Raw genomic sequence first — 20,490 nt, forward strand, 5'->3', positions numbered from 1 at the left:
GGCAGCATTGCTACTGCTACTCCTAATTTAAGGAGCGTCATTGAATGGCTCTGGAAGCAGCCTTTCCTCAGTTGCTACCTGCTGATCAAAACAAGGCTTTGGAAGGGCATGAGGAGGGAATTGTAGGGCTTCTTTTGACTCAGTCTAAAGTGCTGGATTAATCAGAGTTAAAGAAGCAAAACTACACATAAAGGGCTAGAAGTCAATGAACTATGCCCGTTTACATCAGCTGAGGATCTGGGCCCTTGTCTAAAAGTCAATGTTTTTAAATCACTTGTTTGACATTGAAATGGCCACTTCATGTTTGCTATAAGCAGTGCCCCACTGATACAAACAAGGGAACTGGATGCCAGAGCTCACAGTAACTTTGTCACCAACTCAGTGTGTTCCTAGAGCAATTCAAGTAACCTGCCCTGTACTTCAGTTCCTTCATCTACAAGTGGGAGTAGTGAATAGTGCTGGCTAAAAAGTGTAGGGAAAAAAGAAACAAAAACTTCATCAGAATTTCCCCCCCTTTTTTCCCAACATTCAAAAACTTGCTGAAGAATGTCATTTGGATTTCAGAATTAGATAAATTTTGACCAACTTTAGTAATAATAAACTTTTGGATGTTCTGAATGTTAATTTATTATTATTTATAAGAGAGAGACAGTGGGTGAGGTAATATCTTTTATTGGACCAACTTCTGTTGGTGAGAGAGACAAGCTTTCAAGCCACACAGAGCTCTTCTTCAGGTCCATCGATATCTGCCACTGAGGATAGACCTGAAGAAGAGCTCTGTGTAAGCTTGAAAGCTTCTCTCTCACCAATAGAAGTTAGTCTGATAAAAGATATTACCTTACCCACTGTGTCTCTATAATACGCGGATACCGACATGGCTACAACAACACTGCATATCATATCTACAAAGTAATTTGAGTTCTCAGGATGAAAGGCAGTAGAAATGCTGTGTGATGCATCCATACGTCTCCATTTAAATAAATAGGATTTGTGTGTGCATGTGAGAGAGTGGAGTTAGGCTCACATGGTACAGTAATGTTTCTTATTTACAGCACTGTACATGTTCACGGTCTGATCACTAAGAGCCAAGTTTACAAAGATTTGGGCATCTGAGGATGCAGATAGGCACCCAATGGGATTTCCAAAGCTCCTAAGCAGGTTAGATGTCCAACTCTAATTGAAAGTCAATCAGAGTTAGGCACCTAATTCACCTAAGCACTTTGCAAATCCACTAGGCACCAACCTGCATTTTTTGGTGCCTAAAGATCTGGCCCAAAATCACTCACTAACTAAATCCTCACAACTTCTGTGAAATAAATAGGGATACTCAGATTGAGAGGTTGCATAAATTGCCCTCGGTCATTCAGTGTCTCCATGATCATAGTCCTGTGCACTAAGTGGTCCTTCTTCTCAAATTGTATATAGTAATTTGTGAAAACAACACCTAAGGTAATGGGAGGCATACGGTAAAGCTACTAATTTTGGACAAGCACGAAAACCAGGCAGCCTAGAGAAATTACTGGTCCCAGGAATATCAACAGGAATAATGGGTGGAAACTGAACAAAGAAAAATTTATATTGGACATCAAGGGGAATGTTCTGTCAGAGGGCTCTGCATAATTATGGAATTGTCTCCCAAAATAAATGGTAGAAGCCCTATTGCTTAAATCATTTAAAACTAGACTGAATATGTTGTAGGGGGAAGACTTGCATTGGTAGGGGGATGGCGTAGATGATCCAGCCTATGTAGGTACAGTATTTTCAAGTCACCCAGTAGGAATTCTGATTGTGGTAAAGGTCCCTTGATTATACAGTTCATTCAGATTGCACAAAGCAACAATGAATACTGAGTAGTGAAACCATATACATAAGAGTAAGAAAAAACCTTGCATTGTGCACTTTTAGGGAGTCTTTCATTTAGGAATCCATAGTAATTTTTGTATCTCAGGAATTATATTTTCTGGAGTCCATAATCCATTTTTAGTGTGTGTGTGTAAGATTTTGGACTATCCAAAGATATCTCGCATAGCATCTCAAACAATAATAAATGTAGGCAAAATAGTTGGCTTTTCAGCACATATCTTCACAAATTTATACGTATCAGATAACAAAGGAAGGCACTGATTGACAGCCCAGAACTATCATTGCAACAGTGCATAACTAATTAAGGAGGCATTGTCAAAAGAATATTAAGTATTTTTAATATACTAGGCAGTATGTTCCCTAACAGTTAATGGCTTCAATATTAAAACTGAAAAGTCCATTTTAGAGCTGTTTTTCTTTTTCTTTTATTATTATTATTATTATGATACTGTTCTTTGTCATTTGTTTTTAATTGCTTATAGATGAAGACAGGACTTAGAATGTTAAGATTTAACTTCTAACATCTGTTACTATAATATGCTAACAAACAAGATGTTCCACCAAACTTTGGGAATATTTTTTCTTAATAGCTACTGTAGCATGCTGCAGGTGAACCCAGGAACTGAACATAAGAATTGCCATTCCAGATCAGACTAGTGGTCCATAGAGTCCAGCATCCTATTTTTGATGGTGGCCCATTCTAAGTGTTTCAGAGGAAGGTGAAGAAAACCCTATAAATGTACTCACTGCAACTTTATGCAGTGTGCGCTTGTCTGGCTAGTTGGAAGAAAAGGGGTTATTGTCCCTTTAAAGAATCCCCCTGCAACTAGCAGCAGGAAGGGGAAAAGTTTACCCGTATAGACTGGAGGAGGAACAGGAAAAGGCTGGATTAGGTGTGGGGAGGGGGGAGGGTACTGCCCTTCCAGCAGACCACCAGAAGGGGGAGGGGTATTTATCTCCACCCACCCCTGCTGCAGAAGAAGCTCTCTTTCACCTATATCAGGCCGGCAGCAGCTCACAGAAATGGTGGGTTTCCTCTTCTAGACAGACTGGAGCAAAAGCAGCAGCTCCAGATCAGCATGCAATAGGGAAAGGAAAGGGGGACACATGGGAGAGTGTGCAGAGTTAGGGTACCTAGCCCACAGGAGGAAGGAGAAACAGGTAGTAATGGGGGGAGGGTGCTGTGCCGGCATCCCAGAGCACAGAAGAAGGGGAACCCCCCTAGCCAGTGGGACACCAGGCTCTCATCAATCCGTGATCAGCAGCAGCTGTTGCAAGTAGGCGGCAGAGGCAGGGCCGGCTCTAGGCACCAGCAAAACAAGCTGGTGCTTGGGGTGGCAAATTTTTAGGGGCGGCATGGCCGGCGCCAGAATGCCGCCCCTAAAAATGTGCCCCGGCCGCCCTAGCTCACCTCCGCTGCCGCTCGTGCGCCGCTGCTCCCCCCCCCTCCCAGACTTGAGAGCCTGGGAGGGAGGGGGAGAAGCGGCGCCCGCGCCGCGGCCACTTGGAGTCTCCCCCTCCCTCCCAGGCTCTCAAACCTGGGAGGGAGGGGGAGATCCCGAGCGGCCGCGGCGCGCGAAACAGCTGTTTCGCGCGCCGCTGCTCCCCCTCCCTCCCAGGCCTGAGAGCCTGGGGGGAGGAGGCAGGGCTGGGGATTTGGGGAAGGGGCGGAGTTGAGGCGGGGCCGGGGGTGGGGGTAATTAAAAAACGGGGGGGGGGGGGGGCGGCCAAAATTGTTTTTGCCTTGGGCAGCAAAAATCCTAGAGCCGGCCCTGGGCAGAGGAAGCTGCTGAGGTTACAGGCAGTCACAGGGACCCACCATGTGGCACTGGGGGCTCCAGGAGCAAGGATGGGCTGAAATCAGACTCATCCCAGGATCACAACAGAGACAGAAAGGGCAGCAGCTCAAATAAGTGTGACTACTTCCCTCCCTCCACCACCACACCCACAGAAGCTTTTCCTTGGGTGAGTGGACCCCTTAACGGCCTGGGGGCTGATGGCCTAGCTGAGCTCTAAACTCTCTTCCCCAACACACACCCCAATTCCATATGCAGGAGCATGCGTGGTGGGCAGCCTGGGAAGCATGGGGTGAGTGGAGTAAGCACAGAGCAGCCTGAGCCAGAAGAGGAAGGGCTAGTAGCTTCTTTCAGGTGGAGGGGGGCTGGCTGTGCCCCCCATATCACAGACTAGTGAGTGGGTGTCCCCTTGGGTGGGCTGGCTGGGCTCTCCCCACCACCAAGCGGGAGCACATATTATGGGGGGATCAGTCCAGTGTGCAACTAAATGGAAGCACCTGGGTGAATGGGGCAGGATTGCTGGCTGTGCTCATCCCCCCCCAAGTGTGTGGCCCCTCTTGGGGGTGGCAGAAGGGTGGAGACCAGGTGGCTGGCTAGGCTCACCCCACCACCAATAAAGCTGTGAGGGACAGGAATGAGAATAGGGGGAGTAGAGGGACATTCCCAGAGTTTGGAATTTCTTATCTGGGATTTCCAAGGTCCTAGAGTCCAGGCATTAAGGGGTAGGCAAGCAGCCCCGCGGGCACTCTGCAGGCTACACAGAGGTGCAGGACCAGGGTGCAGGCAGCAGCCAGTAGAACATGACTCTCCCCAGTTGACAGAATGTTACATATCAAATCTTAAACCCAACTCAGGGAAGGAACTTAGGGACATGGGCCAATGTCATTGAGAGAGCTCTGCTGGGAGGAGGGGGCATATGGTAACAGAAATGCAGGATGGCTGCAGGCAAGACTCCCGCTAAAGTTGAGAACCAAATTTTGTGAAACTGAAGCACAGCTCAAGGCTGGCTGTTCCCCAGGCACCAGCTGAGATGGGGAATCAAAATTAGGGAAACAGGCATGGCTCAGGGTTGCTACAGCCAAGCTCCCAGCAGATATTGAGAACCAAAGTCAGGGAAACTGAGATGTGACCCAGAGAGGCTGTAGCCAAGATCCTAGCTGAAACTGGAGCACAGGCCAGTGTTGCTGCAGCTAAAACACAAGACAAAATTGGGGAAACTGAGGCATAGCATCCAAGATACATAGAATCATAGAAAATCATAGAATATCAGGGTTGGAAGGAACCTCAGGAGGTCATCTAGTCCAACCCCCTGCTCAAATCAGGACCAATCCCCAACTAAATCATCCCAGCCAGGGCTTTGTCAAGCCTGACCTTAAAAACCTCACTAGGTAACCCGTTCCAGTGCTTCACCACCCTCTTAGTGAAAAAGTTTTTCCTAATATCCAACCTAAACCTCCCCCACTGCAACTTGAGACCATTACTCCTTGTTCTATCATCTGGTACCACTAAGAACAGTCTAGATCCATCCCCTTTGGAACCCCCTTTCAGGTAGTTAAAAGCAGCTATCAACTCCCCCCTCATTCTTCTCTTCTGTAGACTAAATAATCCCAGTTCCCTCAGCCTCTCCTCATAAGTCATGTGCTCCAGCCCCCTAATCGTTTTTGTTGACCTCTGCTGGACTCTTTCCAATTTTTCCACATCCTCCTTGTAGTGTGGGGCCCAAAACTGGACACAGTACTCCAGATGAGGCCTCACCAATGTCAAATAGAGGGGAATGATCACGTCCCTCGATCTGCTGGCAATGCCCCTACTTATACAGCCCCAAATGCCGTTAGCCTTCTTGGCAACAAGGGCACACTGTTGACTCATATCCAGCTTCTCGTCCACTGTAACCCCTAGGTTCTTTTCTGCAGAACTGCTGCCTAGCCATTCTGTCCCTATTCTGTAGCAGTGCATGGGATTCTTCCGTCTTAAGTGCAGGACTCTGCACTTATCCTTGTTGAACCTCATCAGATTTCTTTTGTCCCAATCCTCTAATTTGTCTAGGTCCCTCTGTATTCTATATCTACCTTCCAGCGTATCTACCACTCCTCCCAGTTTAGTGTCATCTGCAAACTTGCTGAGGGTGCAGTCCACGCCGTCCTCCAGATCATTAATGTGCAACAACTGGGAGACTGTGGCCTATAACAGAAGACTCTTTACAGAGGTGACACCTCAGTCAAGGGACCCTGACTTTTAGCACACTTTGAGGCAGGGCAGAGAGAGGAAGCTGTCCCTGAAGAAGAAACATACTGTTTACCCAAAAGAGGGAAGATGGCTTCCTCATAGGCACACAGCCCAGGGGTAGAGGCAAACCCCCAGGAAGGCGTGCCATAGCAAGGGATGGGGGTGGGGGGATGAATCCTTTCCTCACTGACACTTGGTAATTAAAGCCCAGGTGTAAAAGCTCACTTAAAACCAGCTTTGCATGTGGAGGGCCACCTGAATACAGTTTTTTTTGTTTTGGTTTGGGTTTTTGGGGTTTGTTTTTTTAAGCAAGTATGGATTCTAAAGAAGATACAAGCCTGTTGATTTTGTTCCACACTTGCTGATAGGTCTTTTGTTAGATTTGCTTGTCTGGAGACAAATTAGAGACAGGCAGGTGTGACCGAATGTACCCCGGTGTTCACACCCTACACACTATTGTAATAATTTTTGTACAAGGCATGTCTTGAGAGGTATCATTTAAAAACTCACTGTTTGCTGATCAGTAATATCATGGCAAAATGCACGTAGCAGCATTATATGTGAAGTTATAAACCTAAGGTGAGATCATGACTAGAAGTATGTTTTCCAGAGAAGTCTGGGAAGCCACTAAACCAGTTCCTCAGAGACAAAGAGAAAGTTGACACCTCAGCCAGGTGTAAACAAAGCTGATTGACCCTTGCCTGCTTAGTGGCCATTCTTTGATGGGAGAAGGGGCAAGGGCAAAAAATCTACATTTTAGCAAAGAAAAAGCATGGAGTTCCCTTCCACGCAGACTGCCTGCCTTGCTCCCAGCTGGAAATGCTTCTCAAAGGGGGGAGAGGACTATAAAAAATGGGCAGACACCCGAAGAGAGCTCCTCTCTCTCTCTGCCCATTGATTCACTGCACCAGAAGGGACAAAGGAAGCAGCCATTGGATTGGGGGAGGGATCATGACCTAAGAAGTTTGGTCAGTAAGACTGCTGAAAGTATATGATGAGAAAACTTTGCTTTGAATTTAACATGGCTTTAAGTTAGGCATCAGTAGCATTTTATCTTTATTTTTGTAAGCATTTCTGACTTGTATGCGTCGTTACTTGTACTCACTTAAAATCTCTCTCTTTGTTTTGTTGTTTTATCTAATCCAGTGTTTTTAAATTGAAGGTGTCTGGGAAACTCCATTCTGGGGTGGCAAGTTGTGTGCATGTTACTCCTTTTAAAGAAATAACTAATCTAACTTGTACTGTCCAAGAGAGAGCTGGGCAGTACAGGACATACATTTCTGGGGGGGAGAGGGGAATCTGAGACTGGTCGAGTGTTGGGGTCACCCTGCAATATAACCAGGGCTGGCGAGAGCCAGAGTGTAACCCAAGTGTGGCTGGCAGGCTGCAGTTACACACAAACGCTCAGGATGTGGCTGGCAGGCTGTTGAGCAGCCCAGGTGGGAGCTACTTCAGCAAGGCATTGTAAGGCACCCAAGGTTGCAGGGCAGGGATCACACAGCTGCTCATTAGTCTGGATTATACCCTGGTATGTCACAGCAGGTATCTCTATTTCGTTAATACACTGGCGGGATCACAGGGCTGCGCCCTAAAGGCAGTTTACTATCCCTGCTGCATTACAGCAGAATGCCATAGGAAATGCAGGACACTATGTTCAGCTGTCTTTAAATTTCCCCTCTGCGATCATAGAATCTGATAGATGTAAAGTAGCAGCGTGCCCCCAGTTAGAGACTCTCACCACTTACTCTGGGCTGCAATTCACAGGCAAACGTTCACCCCAGTGGAAATTAATGGGTGCACTGAGTGTGTATGTAACCTATCCCCAGCTAACAAGCTTGCAATCTTTTCTGAGGCATCCATGATTACTTTGCATGAATGAAAAGTTTCACCATCCACAATGTCAAACGCCAGGTGGTGCCCTGGGGTTGGGTGTTTTATACTTGGCTGTTGTCAGCCTCCTTCGAGCCAATTAACTGAGGGGAAATTAAAAGATGGAGGTTTTACTGAGTGTTGGACAATCCCTGAGACAGTACGATAGGGTTTCCTTGAAGAGAGGATTGGGTGCCAGAGTCAGACCTGAAAGCTGAGTGGAGCACAGCCCTGCGGGAGCTTTTTCCATACCTCATGGCGGTGATTACCTACGAGAATGAAGTCAAGTAAAGGAGGTAATTCAGGCAGGAGTTGGTAATGGGCAGTTCTTCAGTCACTCAGAGTATGAAGTGGGCAGAACTTAAGACTTGGTACAGGGAACCAGGGAGGAACCCATTCAGGTGCAGTGAAACCTCTGAGGCCAGGTCTACACTACTGCGGTAGTTCGACGGCTGGCAATCGAAGTTCCGGGTTCGATTTATCGCGTCTGGTCTGGACGCGATAAATCGATCCCGGAAGCGCTCGCCGTCGACTGCGGTACTCCAGCTCGGCTAGAGGAGTACCGCGGAGTCGACGGGGAGCCTGCCTGCCGCATGTGGACCGCGTCTGAACCACGGTAAGTTCGAACTAAGGTATGTCGACTTCAGCTACGTTATTCACGTAGCTGAAGTTGCGTACCTTAGTTCGAATTTGGGGGTTAGTGTAGACCAGGCCTGAGACGTCTGATTCTCTATTGACCGCTTTTGTTTAATGCAACACAACTAGCACCTTGAACATCCAGGGTTGTACTGGGAGTGTGGGAGTGACCCAGTACAACCCTGGAGCTATGTCACTATCAGGGGTAATACAGGGTTCAGCAAGGAAGGATTTAGATAGGGCTTTGGCATTTGGGGATCTGCGGGAGGGAGCTGACTTCCTGACTCTGAGTGCCAACAAACAAATTAAGGGATGTCAAGGAGAGTTCTAATACTGCAAGACCATGAGAGAGCCTGGGATTGGCGTCATATAGCAGTCAGACTTGCGTAGATACTACTCTTTTTTCATGGGCAAGGGAATTATCTTGCAGAATGAAATTTCAGTTCATGGCAATGTCAAAAAATGCATACCGTTGACGCTCCTCTGGTGAATTCGTTCAGGGTTGCACGGGCTACACCCCCATCACAACTTGGAATGGGAGCCTAACAAATCGAGCCTATTGATGGTAGCATCCCAATGTATACAAGGTTGAAGCCCCCTGTTGAGGATAATTCAGTAGTTTATGTGCTAAACTTTTCATGTTTATTCCTTCCTTCAGGATCATGTGAACAAGCCCAGGAGTTGGTGACTGGATGGGTGGGCATAATATTGTGCATTTGGCCCACAAATTCACTTTTGGGCCTCATTAGTGAGGCATCTCTGAGTTGGCATGGATGGAGGGGCACTCTACAAGAAGCAAGGGAATTAGTCGAGGAGGGGCATGCTCTGGGACCTGCTGATGCCCCTTGTACACTCTTTGGTAGGCCGGGAGCAGGCCCTGGATGTGATTATCGTTCACGTTGGTGAAAATAATTTGGGAAGGTGTAAGGGGGTTGTCTTGATAAGAGGGATTTGGGGCAGATCCAAGATTTTTCCGGGGGTGGGTGTGGCAACTATTTGGTCTGACATGTTACAGCGCAGGGTGTGTCAGGGAGCAGTGAAGCCTCCAGGGGTAGTGTTAAGACCAAGAGGTATACAAATAAGGAGATGGCTAAATTCATACATACCCAAGGGGGTTTGGTAATTTCACATCCAGACATATCTTACTTGGCAAGCAAGTTCTTCAGAGGATGGGGTACACCTATCCGACTGGGAAATGGGGTTATTTTTGTCTGCTATTAAGGAAGGAATCAGTGAATGTGTGGAGCCTGGTTGCAGGGTTGGGAGGGGGGGGAGTTCACAGCCAAATAGAATTGCTGGCACCTCCTTGTGGCAGATGTTCAGGGCAGATACTCATTATGGAAGGGATATGGTTATTGGATAAAATGGATTGGAAAAGGATGTAAAATAAAGCATCCCTTTAAGGGAGCTGAGGAAACGGGGGGAGGGGGGGTTGGGGCTCCTACGTCTGTTTTAGCAGGGAGCCAACACACCCTCCTTTTCTAGCTCCCTTAAATCTCTTATGAGATGGCTGGGACCAGGTTGAGGATTATGTGGAAAGGATTAAGGGAACAATGATGACCTGCACTGTACAATTTATTGCCAGGTACACCCATATATTTTAAGTGGCTAAAGTTGCATCTAAATAAACCACATCCATGTTTCTTCTGCCATGGCCAGACAATGGACCTGCCTTTAAGGAGTTTCTTCCTAAAGCCAAACAGTTAGCATTGACTTTTGCTGAAGTACGACAACTTAAAATAATTTTAAAAGTTTATCCTATGCAGCTGTGGATAGACTTTTTATCCATATATCCATGTCTAGTCTTTTAGTTTAATGCTCCCAAGCTCTGGGTCTTCATTATGTTTTATGGCTATTAGTTCCAGAGATGGCCTCTGTTATGTTTTTAAAAATAGCCTTTTATCAGTTTTATCGAATAACTCCTTGTGCGCGTATTGGGAGAGGTAAATTAGTGCATGATACTGACCTTCTCTTATCCAGTCATCATTTTTCTAAAACTCTCTCATTTCCTCTTTAAACCGTCTCCATCTTTTCAATGTCTTCTCATACAGAAGGTTTTCCATGCCTCTAATCTTTTTTTCCGCCCACCGTGTTTTTGGGCTTGTTCTATTTCTGTCTTTTTGGAGATAAGGTTACTGGAACTGAACATAGTGTTCCTGGTGAGGGTGTGTCGTCTAATTATAATAATGTCAGTAGTGCTTTAGAGCCCACTCTTTGTAGATCCCTATGTTTTGTTTGCCTTACTGACCTCTCCCTCTATACATTGAGTAGATGTTTTCACTGTTCTGTCACATCAATAGCTGGCCCTTTCCTAACACTAGCAACGTGTATGAGTACTTAAAATTATTCCTTTCAGTGTGCATTAGCTTGCACTTGACTACATTGAATTTCAATAAGGATTTATAGCAAAATAGGACAAAAGTTTTTTTGTTTGTTTGTTTTTGTGGTTTTGTTTTTTTATAAAATAAGGTTCTCCCTTAATATAGGCTTGCAATATTCATTCTTTGTGAACTGCCTGTTATTCCTAGGATCGGGCATATAAAGTGAACTTGTCTTTATAGCAGAATAATGATGTTGAGATTACTTCTGAGTAGACTTTTGAGATTAAAGCAGAATGTGGTATGTTTGATGTTTGGAGTGATGTGAGATAATGGTTGTGTGCTGAATTTCATTTGATCCATAACAAGTTAACCAAACTTAGGGGTTTGAAATATATAATAGTTATGGTCTGTCGCAATCTCCTAGTATATATTTCTTCAAATAAATCCTTGGGAACACAATTCTCCAAACCCCAATTCTACAGAAACACTTCTCTTTTACCATTCATTATTTTAAAAGTTAATCTGTCCAGTCAGAGCCACATTCATCTGTGATGTGCACAACTTCAGGGCAGGAACCATGTGTTCTTTTATGTTTAACAATGCCCAGCAAAATGGTAATAAATAACAATAATAATAAATAGTAAGTCCTCAAATGAAGGAAATGGAGTGCATTTGGAATGAGTTCATTTGTTAACAAAATACCATCATAGGAAAGACAGGGAGGCATTCCTCCTGGTCTCATATGTCAATTGTACCACCGCCTTCCAATTGCCTATTGTTAGGATGAAGAAAGTATTGTCATAAAATCATGACTCTTTTTGTAATGTTCTTACTTTCCTCAATCTGTCTTGGGTTCCTCCACAGAAAAACGACTCTCCAGAGGTATTTCTCATGCCAGCTCAGCCATTGTCTCCCTTGCTCGATCACATGTAGCAAATGAATGCAGCAATGAACAGTTTCCTTTGGAGATGCCTATATACACATTCCAGCTGCCAGATCTTAGCGTGTATAGTGAAGATTTCAGAAGCTTCATTGAACGTGACTTAATCGAACAGGCAACAATGGTTGCTTTGGAACAAGCAGGTGAGTGAATGCTCTGGGTGTCAGCGTGATCTGACACTTGATTTAACATTCTTCGATCACACTTCATTACTGCAGCTGGACCATCCTGCACCAGAAATAAATATGAGCGAGCAAAAACAAATATTGTGTTCTTTGGAATATCGCATGCAGTTCCCAGCTCCATCTTTAAGTCTCTGCAGTAATTAGTGGCAGATTGGTTTACTAGAACAGGGAAACTGAGGTAGAAAAGAGGAGAGGAGGAAGAGGAGGGGAAGGAGAATGATAGGCCAGGAGAGTGAGACTGATCAGGTGGAGGATAAGGGGAGAGAATGTTGTAACCCATTGAATGCCATCAGTCAGTAGAGTTTGGGATCATTTATAGCACTATCCTCAGTTTCCCCATCTATAAAATGGGGATAATGATGTTTATTTGCTTTGTGAAGTGCTTTGAGCTATAAAGATGAATTGAAGCATAAAATAGTGAGATATTTATGATTTTATATATATAAATATTAGTTAAGCCCATATTAAATCTACATTTAAAAATTGCATGTGAAATTGAATTTAAAACTAGCAAAAAATGTTTAAGAACATTTAATTGTAAATGATATTTAATGAATGAGAGACTCTGAGATGGAAGTTAGATAGCAACTTCCTGTTGAGAGACAGCCAGGGTTTCAATCCTGGCTCTGCTGATGACATTTGGAGGTTGCCATAATTTGAGAGACAGTGGGCATAGCTGCGAACTCCAAGGAGCCCCAAAGACCACGCTCCTTGTATGAGCTCCCTGCATCTCCTGCTTCAAATGCCCAGTCCCCCCACCACCTTGTGTCATTCTTAGGCTCTAATGAGCTTCCAAGTAAATTGCTTCACTAGCCACAATAAGAGAAGTGCTTGCTCAAGTGTACTCCTTCTGCACTGGCATAAATAGAACATCCGTTTCACTCATTGCAGCTATGTCTCTTATCTTTCCTTAATCTTACATCAAAACCTTTACATTTTGAAATGCATTTTGTCAATTGGGTAGGATTTGCCCCAGAATTTAAAGGGCATTGTATCAGAAACAGTTAGTGTAACGTTTTTTCTTCTTCCTCCCTTACACTGAAAATTCTGTCATGCTTGATTTGCTTACATCGCAGTTTTACAGGGTGGTGTACATGGTGTCATGTCAGTTAAAAAATGTGTAGTAAGCCATCTGTTAAAATATGGAGTTAATTGATTCTATAACATGTGTGCACTAGAAGAAAATTACTTCTGAAAATCAAGAGAAATTACATGTAATAAAGCCTTGACCTTAAGAAAGCCTCGAATCTGCATTGAGCTGTACTGTCTTCTGCTGATACAGCACCTTTTGCATAACATAGTTAACATTTTCCCCAATACAACATTTTTTTATAATGGATCTATTTGCAATGACTTATTTTAAAATGCTATATTTTCATTTAATACACAGTTATTGGCTAGAGATGGAGTGAGCTGGAAGCCCAAATCCAAATAGTACAGGAGTGTGGGGTATATAAAATCCAGACCCAGACATGGATCTAAATTTCACAATTACAGATGACCAAGTAATGAGCAAAACCCTGAATATGAACACCACTGAACTTTGGATGGGGAATGTTGAAATCCAGACCTGAATTTTGCAGCTCAGGTCCATGAATAGTTTTAACTAAAACTTAAAGAAAATAGAGATGGACAACCATTAGAGTAGAATAAAAACTGATTCAAATTGTTGACCAAGAGTCAAACTGAATCCAAACTAAAACTGTTTTGTGAAGTTCAAAAGTATTTAACATGTATTTTTCTTATATCTCTGCACCACTCTGGGTTTGGGCCAATCGCAGAATTAAAAGTTCCAGTTCAATTTTTATTCAAGTGAATATTTGTGACTAATTCTTTGAGTTATTTCCCCAGCTCTAGTCAACCATAAAATCAGATCACTGTAATTAGAAGCTTCCATATGGTGCAAAATAGCAGCCATACTAAAGAAAGAGTTGCATTTCACTCATTGCATTCAGTACATTGGCTCAGTTAGTTGTTCATGACACACGTGGTATTTATTGGCTGCAAGAAAACAAATGATCTTAGAATATGCTCATCCTTTTCCACAGCTCCATTTTTGTACCTCTTTTTAAGTTAATATAGAAATTAATTATAATTAGACTGATGATTAAAACTATGTGCTACAACTTAATACAAGGGGCAAACAACAGAGGAATAAACAGTGATTTCTAGATGGACTGTTAGGGTTTTATGAATTTTTCTGTAGCTGTAGGAAATGTTTAACAAATAACCTGCTCTTCTATGGAAGTTGTCAGAATTATCTCTGTTTTCAATAAATTGTTATCTTTAGTATTATAATTCAATATATATGGTTTCCTGACAGCTTAAGCTTCATTGTGATCAAAGTACATAATTGTCCTCCTGGGTTTTTAAGTTCCAGAATAGTAATTATTTCCCTCGTTGCCATGATGAGAGGTAAACAACGGACCCTCAAGAAACAAACAAATCATTCATAGTAGGCTTTAAAAGTCCAGGCCAGTCATTTTGTGATAATACCTAGGGCAAGGTCACAATCCTGCACTGAGTACCCGCAGATGCACCCCGGCACCTTCATAGTTCTCAGTGCACAATCAGGGCCACATTTGGTTCATATCAACCATTTGTGGAGGGGCATAATGAGATTTACTCACACAATTAAGCTTCCACAATCTATATTGTAGTGGGTCTTTGAGCCTTTCTTCTTGATTAATTCATGAAAGTACATCTTGAAATTGGTCTTATTTTATGAGACAAGTTTATATATTTTTCATAGACTGACTATAACTTTGTCTAATAAGGAATCTAAACCTTGAAAAGCAGCATTTCATAACTGCTGTGGGGAAAAAATTAAATCTCTAATTTTAATTTTAATTTATGACTGGTTTGGACTTGTAAGTCAGCCATGAAAGTCATTTGAAAAAATATACCTAAAGTAAATAATATACTGTGGGGTTTTTAATAAACACATTAATCTGATGAATGAAGCATGAAATGAGTACATCTGTACTGGTTCTATAATATTTAATTTAAACTTTTACTCAGATTTTAAATTAATGTAATGAATGTTTAATAAATATACACAATTTTATAGAAATATAGGTAGCATCCATAGCATCTAAGTACAATACATTGAAAACTACTGCAAGAGAAGGCCAGATCCTCAGTCCTACCACACTGTCTTTGCCCAACTCTGGTGACATAAAGGGCCCATAAAATCATTTCTATTTGCCACTTGACAAATACCCATGTATGTACAGCCACCACTGCTGCTCTGCACTATAATCATCTGCTGTACAAATTATATGATAATCTATTGTTGGATGTACATTGGTGCATTTTCTTTGTTTGTTGTTACAGTTAGTAGGTAAGACAAGGGGAAGAGGAGGAGTGGGGTTATCATCCAATCAGTAGCAGCACTCAGAATTTTTGCCACAAGTCCTTCATGTGAATAAACAACATTAAATGGTTAAATAGCCTGCTTCCCTAGCTGAGTGTGGGTTGATTTCTAAGTACCAACTACCAGGGGAAGGGCAGGGAAAGCAATTTAAGCTGGCTCCTTCCACCATCAACTCCGTAATCCACCCAGTTCCATAGGCCTCCCATATAACAGCAGAAAACACCATTGTCAAACTTTCGCAGTGTTTCTTAGGCACTTTGTTTTAATTACTGTTTCTCTCTGAAAACCAAATTGAGACCCGGTGTAAGTCTATAAGTCTGACCACAGAGTATAAAACCCTACATGGGGAACAGAAATTTGATGATGTAGCAAAACTCCCGCTGACCTCAGTGATGCAGCACCAGGCCCTCCAGGAGAGAAATAGATAAGGCCAATACTCCCTACTACAGATTAGTGCTATTTTGCCATACTAGAATGAGCTTTCCACTGTTCATATCATTACTTTCTAAACACCACTCTCAGACAGAACTCCTTCTTTAAATCCTCATGAGACTTTAGGACTTCCTCGTCTATACTGCAAAAAAAGACCCACAGCAGCTAGTCGCAAAGCCCAGGTCAGCTGACTTGGGCTTGCGCTGTGGGGCTCAAAATAGCAATGTAGTAGTTCAGGATTGGGGTGGAGCCCAGACTCCGAGACCCTCCTCCTCTCGCCAAGTTTCAGAGCCCGGGCTCCATACTGAACCCAGATGTGTACACTGCTAGTATTAGCCCCATAGTGCAAGTCCGAGTCAGTTGACCCTGGCTCTAAGACTCATTGCTGCAGAGGGGTTTTTGCTGTGTACCCTAGATACAAAGGTTGACATTGTTCTCCTATGTCTTATTAACTCAATTATTGTTTATAGGTAACTGCAGAATCGTATTTCACAAGTTTGGTGACAATTCGCGCTTGTATGTTTGAGCACAGGTCTAGTGCTTTATATTAAACAGTGGCTACATTGCATTCCATTATCATTAAAGGAAATGGGATTTCTATCCTGAATTGCAGAAAAGTAGAACTGCAAACAGTGTGGAATATAACCCAGGAATATTTCTTTTGTTGCAGTCCTGAGTGCAAACCTCCAATGGCTGACAGTTTGGATAACAACAGCACTGTTTTCCAAATGTGGACTAAATGATAGGAATCAGATTACACAACAAATGGAAGATTTTTCACATACAAACATACACCGATGCATACATGTGTGTGTCCGTCCATCCGTGTGTCTCTCTATACCTAGGGTCCCTTCCCTATTGGAGTAGGAGAGAATTGCTACAAAAACCACAACAATTCTTGTTATTGTTTCCGGGACCATTATTAGGCTGGGACTGAAATGAGGAAGGGAGTTACTATGGGGATGGGCTCTAGAGAAAACCGAAGATTGATAGGCAGGATAGTTAAGATTAATGTTTTTTAATTGAACAGAGGCAAAATATTTTATTACTATGCTTCACTATAACCGAGTATAACAACAATTTTAAACCCCTATGCACGCCAAGATATCAGTATGCCTAAACTTTAATAACTCTTAAGTGCTGAGCCTGTGTTTTCTGTGAAGAGCCTAGCACAGTTATTTTGGCCTGGGTTTCAGTGTTCATATCCCAAGAGCAAAGCCCAAGGAATTCTGAAACTTGGTGCTTTCAAGCAGTTGATAAAAGTTAGTCTTCATTAAGCCAAAAATATAATTGTCTTTTGGAAATTCTACAATGTTTTACTTTTCTGGGAGCAGATTTATGCAGAAGAGTGTGCAGGGAGAAAAGCGAAACCCATTCATAATTCTGGGAGATCCGCATTCATTTCCTGAGTACCAGGCTAGAAATGCATACTTGCATAATTTAATTCTAATATGAATGATACAGTGATGGACAGTGCTGTAACTTCTTAGAAAAACTGATGTCTTAATTTTGTGAGACTGTATTAAAAAAAAAAAAAGCCGAAAAGCAGTATATGGCGACTCACATGTCAAAGTTATATGCAGCCGTTTGATCAAGGCAGATCCTCCTGCCTCATTTTATTTTTTTAACATTTTTGTTTTCATTTGCATTCTAGTTGCTGTATTCTCTAACTGTCTGTAGCGCTTATGTACCAGGCCAAAAGAGAAACACTTAATTTGATTGTGCAGTTTTACGTGTTCCTTCATGCATGGCCCAATGCTGCACTTCAAGGACATAAGTAAATGATGAATAGCCTCTCAGGCACTGCTAGGGTGTGGATTTCATATCACCTAAAATAAAGGAGAGAGCTCCTGGGTGAAAGTCCTTTCTCTGAAGGACATAATGTATCTATGGATATACAGCACGATCACAATGCTGTGTCTGAAAAATACAACAGGTCACTTAATGATTAATGTTAGACTCTGGAAAGCTATCTTTTATTTTGTTTACATCAGTACTTATAGGTAAATATTTATAATCGGGAAGAACCAAATCTAAAAACTTTTAGATGCACATAGAATACACAATTACATTTCAAAACCTATAGCTTTACAAACTGAAGTATGTAGTGGTGGTGTAGCCATGTCGGTCCTAGGATGTTAGAGAGACAAGGTGGATGAGGTAATATCTTTTATTGGACCAGTAGTTGGCTCTCTAACACGCTAGGACCAACATGGCTACAACAATACTGCATACTTCTGAAGCTTTTAAAGCTGTATGTTTTGTTATTACCTCACCCACCTTGTCTCTCTAAGCTGTAGAAGTGACTGATGCAGAGTGGCTTTGCTGAAATTTGGATCCAACATGCCAGCTATTAAGGAGTGCTCCTAGCACATTGCGTGACCCATCTTCTAATTCTTACGGGACTGAGTAGTTCCCCACTGATTTAAAGAGTTTGTACTGTACACATTTTAGAATAACTATTATTATAGGATTATGAAAGGAAGACAGTGATTGTTTGATCAAGTCCTAACTCTGCAGGTCTCTGCTCTAATTGTACAAGTAGAGAATTATCGTATTAATCCACTGTTACAAAAAATATTTCCAAAAGTTATCCAATCCCAGCTGTTTAAAACAGTCTTCAGACTATGAATTGTAATTGTCTTTTGTTTTTTCCTGTGTATGAAGTTGTTCCCTCATTCTATGTGTATTTTAAATTGATCCACTCACCTAATCATATTTTAGAATAATGTATATTTTTAATCATGACAGAGTTTAAATTGGCATTGGCTCCTACTGTCACAAAAATGAAAAGCATATACATATACAATAGGCAACATAACCAAATTTATTTAGGAGCAGAGCATCATCATCCTTCAAAATTCATAGCTGATTTGCATTCATCAGGAAATCAGATTTTCCCACATCAGACTATCCTAATTTTTCTGATTTCAGCATGTAGAGATTTAAATGATAAGAAATGGCACTTTTCAGGTCAGTTGTGCTGCAATAATAGAACTAATAGTAGGATGGGAGAGACTCATTCTACAAAGTATGAGCAGAGAAGGAGAGGTGATAATCCTTGAATTAACACTACTGATTCACTGGATAAAAAGTGAACCACTTCTGTACTGTCTCATCTAAGATTGAAGATGTCTCTCTGGACTGTTTTGGTTTGTTTTTCTAGTTTAAGAGAAAGTCATGATAGGATTGGCTGATCTAGGTTAGTCATAGAAAGGCTGCCAAAAAAGCTGGGGGACATTTTCAAAAAATTTAGGATTTTTACTGATGTCAATATTCAAAACATTCAGCCAGCTGCTGCTGTTTATATATAATCTTATCTAATGGGTAAAAGTGGTGGATGCCAGCATTTGACTTGTGTGCCAGGTCACACAAGAATTTGAAGAGGATTATCCGTAGTGGATGAGAGTCCTTTTGAGGCTGAGAAGAATGTCCAGTACTAGACTTGTTTTCCAAGCGAAAGGTATTATTTTGGGGCTTACTCTTTTGCAGGGGAAGGTGGATCACTGGAGAAATAACTTGTCTGGAGAAGTGAAAGGAAGACAGTTTTTTCATGGGGTGAAAGATCTACTATTGCAATGGTCTGAAGGGGCAGCCTAAAAGCAGATTATCTAGAAGTTTGAGATAGGTTGCTGCAAATATCACAAAGCAAGAGGGTTTATTAGCAGACAGTCACCGGTCAACATTATCTAGAATTATATGAGAATGCTCTAGACCAGTGGTTTTCAACCTTTTTTTCATTTGTGGACCCCTAAAAATTGTCAAATGGTGGTGTAGGCCCCTTTGTAAATCTTACACACAGTCTGCAGATCCCCAGGGATCCGCAGACCACAGGTTGAAAACCAGTGTTCTATGGTAACAACAACCTTTTGCAGCCCCCTTAGACGTAGTCTACGGACCTCCAAGGGTCCACGGACCACTGGTTGAAAACCATTGCTCTAGACTGAATTGCCCACTTTTACCCCTCTATATTATTCTCCCTATGTACTGCCTGTTTTTTGAAATGGTTTGTATTAATTTGCTTACTGTGTATGTGTAGTGTTTTTACATATCTGGGAGCCCATATTTGCCCCTGAGGGACTCATGGTGCGATCTAGCTCTACTGTGAAACTGTGTCCAGCTAGGTTTTCCAGAGCTGTTGAGGGCACTTCAGGAGTAATTCCTCCTTTCCCCCTGCTGAGAGACATAATTAATAAGTGACTATGCATCAAGTCCATGCAAGCTGCATAAATAAGACTGTAAACACATTTCATTTATTGGAAGGTGAAACCAGAGCAAGAAAATATAAAATCAAGAATAAAATAGGGCAGGAACATGTAACTAAGGCATAGTGTGTACACACACACACACACACACACACTCTCTCTCTCTCTCTCTCTCTCCACAGAGGTTCTTTAATATCACACATTCCAACTGTTGCATTGAATTAGGACTGCTCTTATGTGTAGCAATGACCTTGCAATAGAGTGGGTAAGGGATATTTCCTAAGTTGAAAGCAACAGCACATTAGTCTTTGTAAGGGACAGTCTTTTAACATAGTCAATTTTGTTGCCGATTTTGATCTTGTGTCTGCATTTTTATTGCAGTTTTGTATGAGAGGACATTAAGGATTATGATTACACATCTAATACATTCTTGCATTATGTAGTCTACAGTATATCAAATCATGGGATGCTTCTGTGGCCCAATCTTTCCAGCTTGCTGGCCAAACATATTTTTTCAGAAAGTTGAAGAGCCTCCAAATCAATACTGTGGAATGCACGCCCTGCCTTGTTCTGCATTTGCTTTGGGCCACTTAGGCAGTGCAAATGAAGCTAAAACCATCCACAAGTCTCCTGCTGATGAT

General features: G+C 42.4%; 1 protein-coding gene across 1 annotated transcript in view; it reads left to right on the forward strand.

Moving 5' to 3' along the window:
• Window positions 1-20,490, forward strand: part of OTUD7A (OTU deubiquitinase 7A) — a 127,875-nt gene that overhangs the window by 45,425 nt on the left and 61,960 nt on the right. The window contains exon 3 of the mRNA XM_065412413.1: window positions 11,576-11,794. Coding sequence (XP_065268485.1) covers window positions 11,576-11,794 — 219 coding nt within the window. The remainder of the gene's footprint in view (window positions 1-11,575; window positions 11,795-20,490) is intronic.

This window comes from Emys orbicularis, chromosome 10 (assembly GCF_028017835.1).
Source record: "Emys orbicularis isolate rEmyOrb1 chromosome 10, rEmyOrb1.hap1, whole genome shotgun sequence".
NCBI lineage: Eukaryota > Metazoa > Chordata > Testudines > Emydidae > Emys > Emys orbicularis.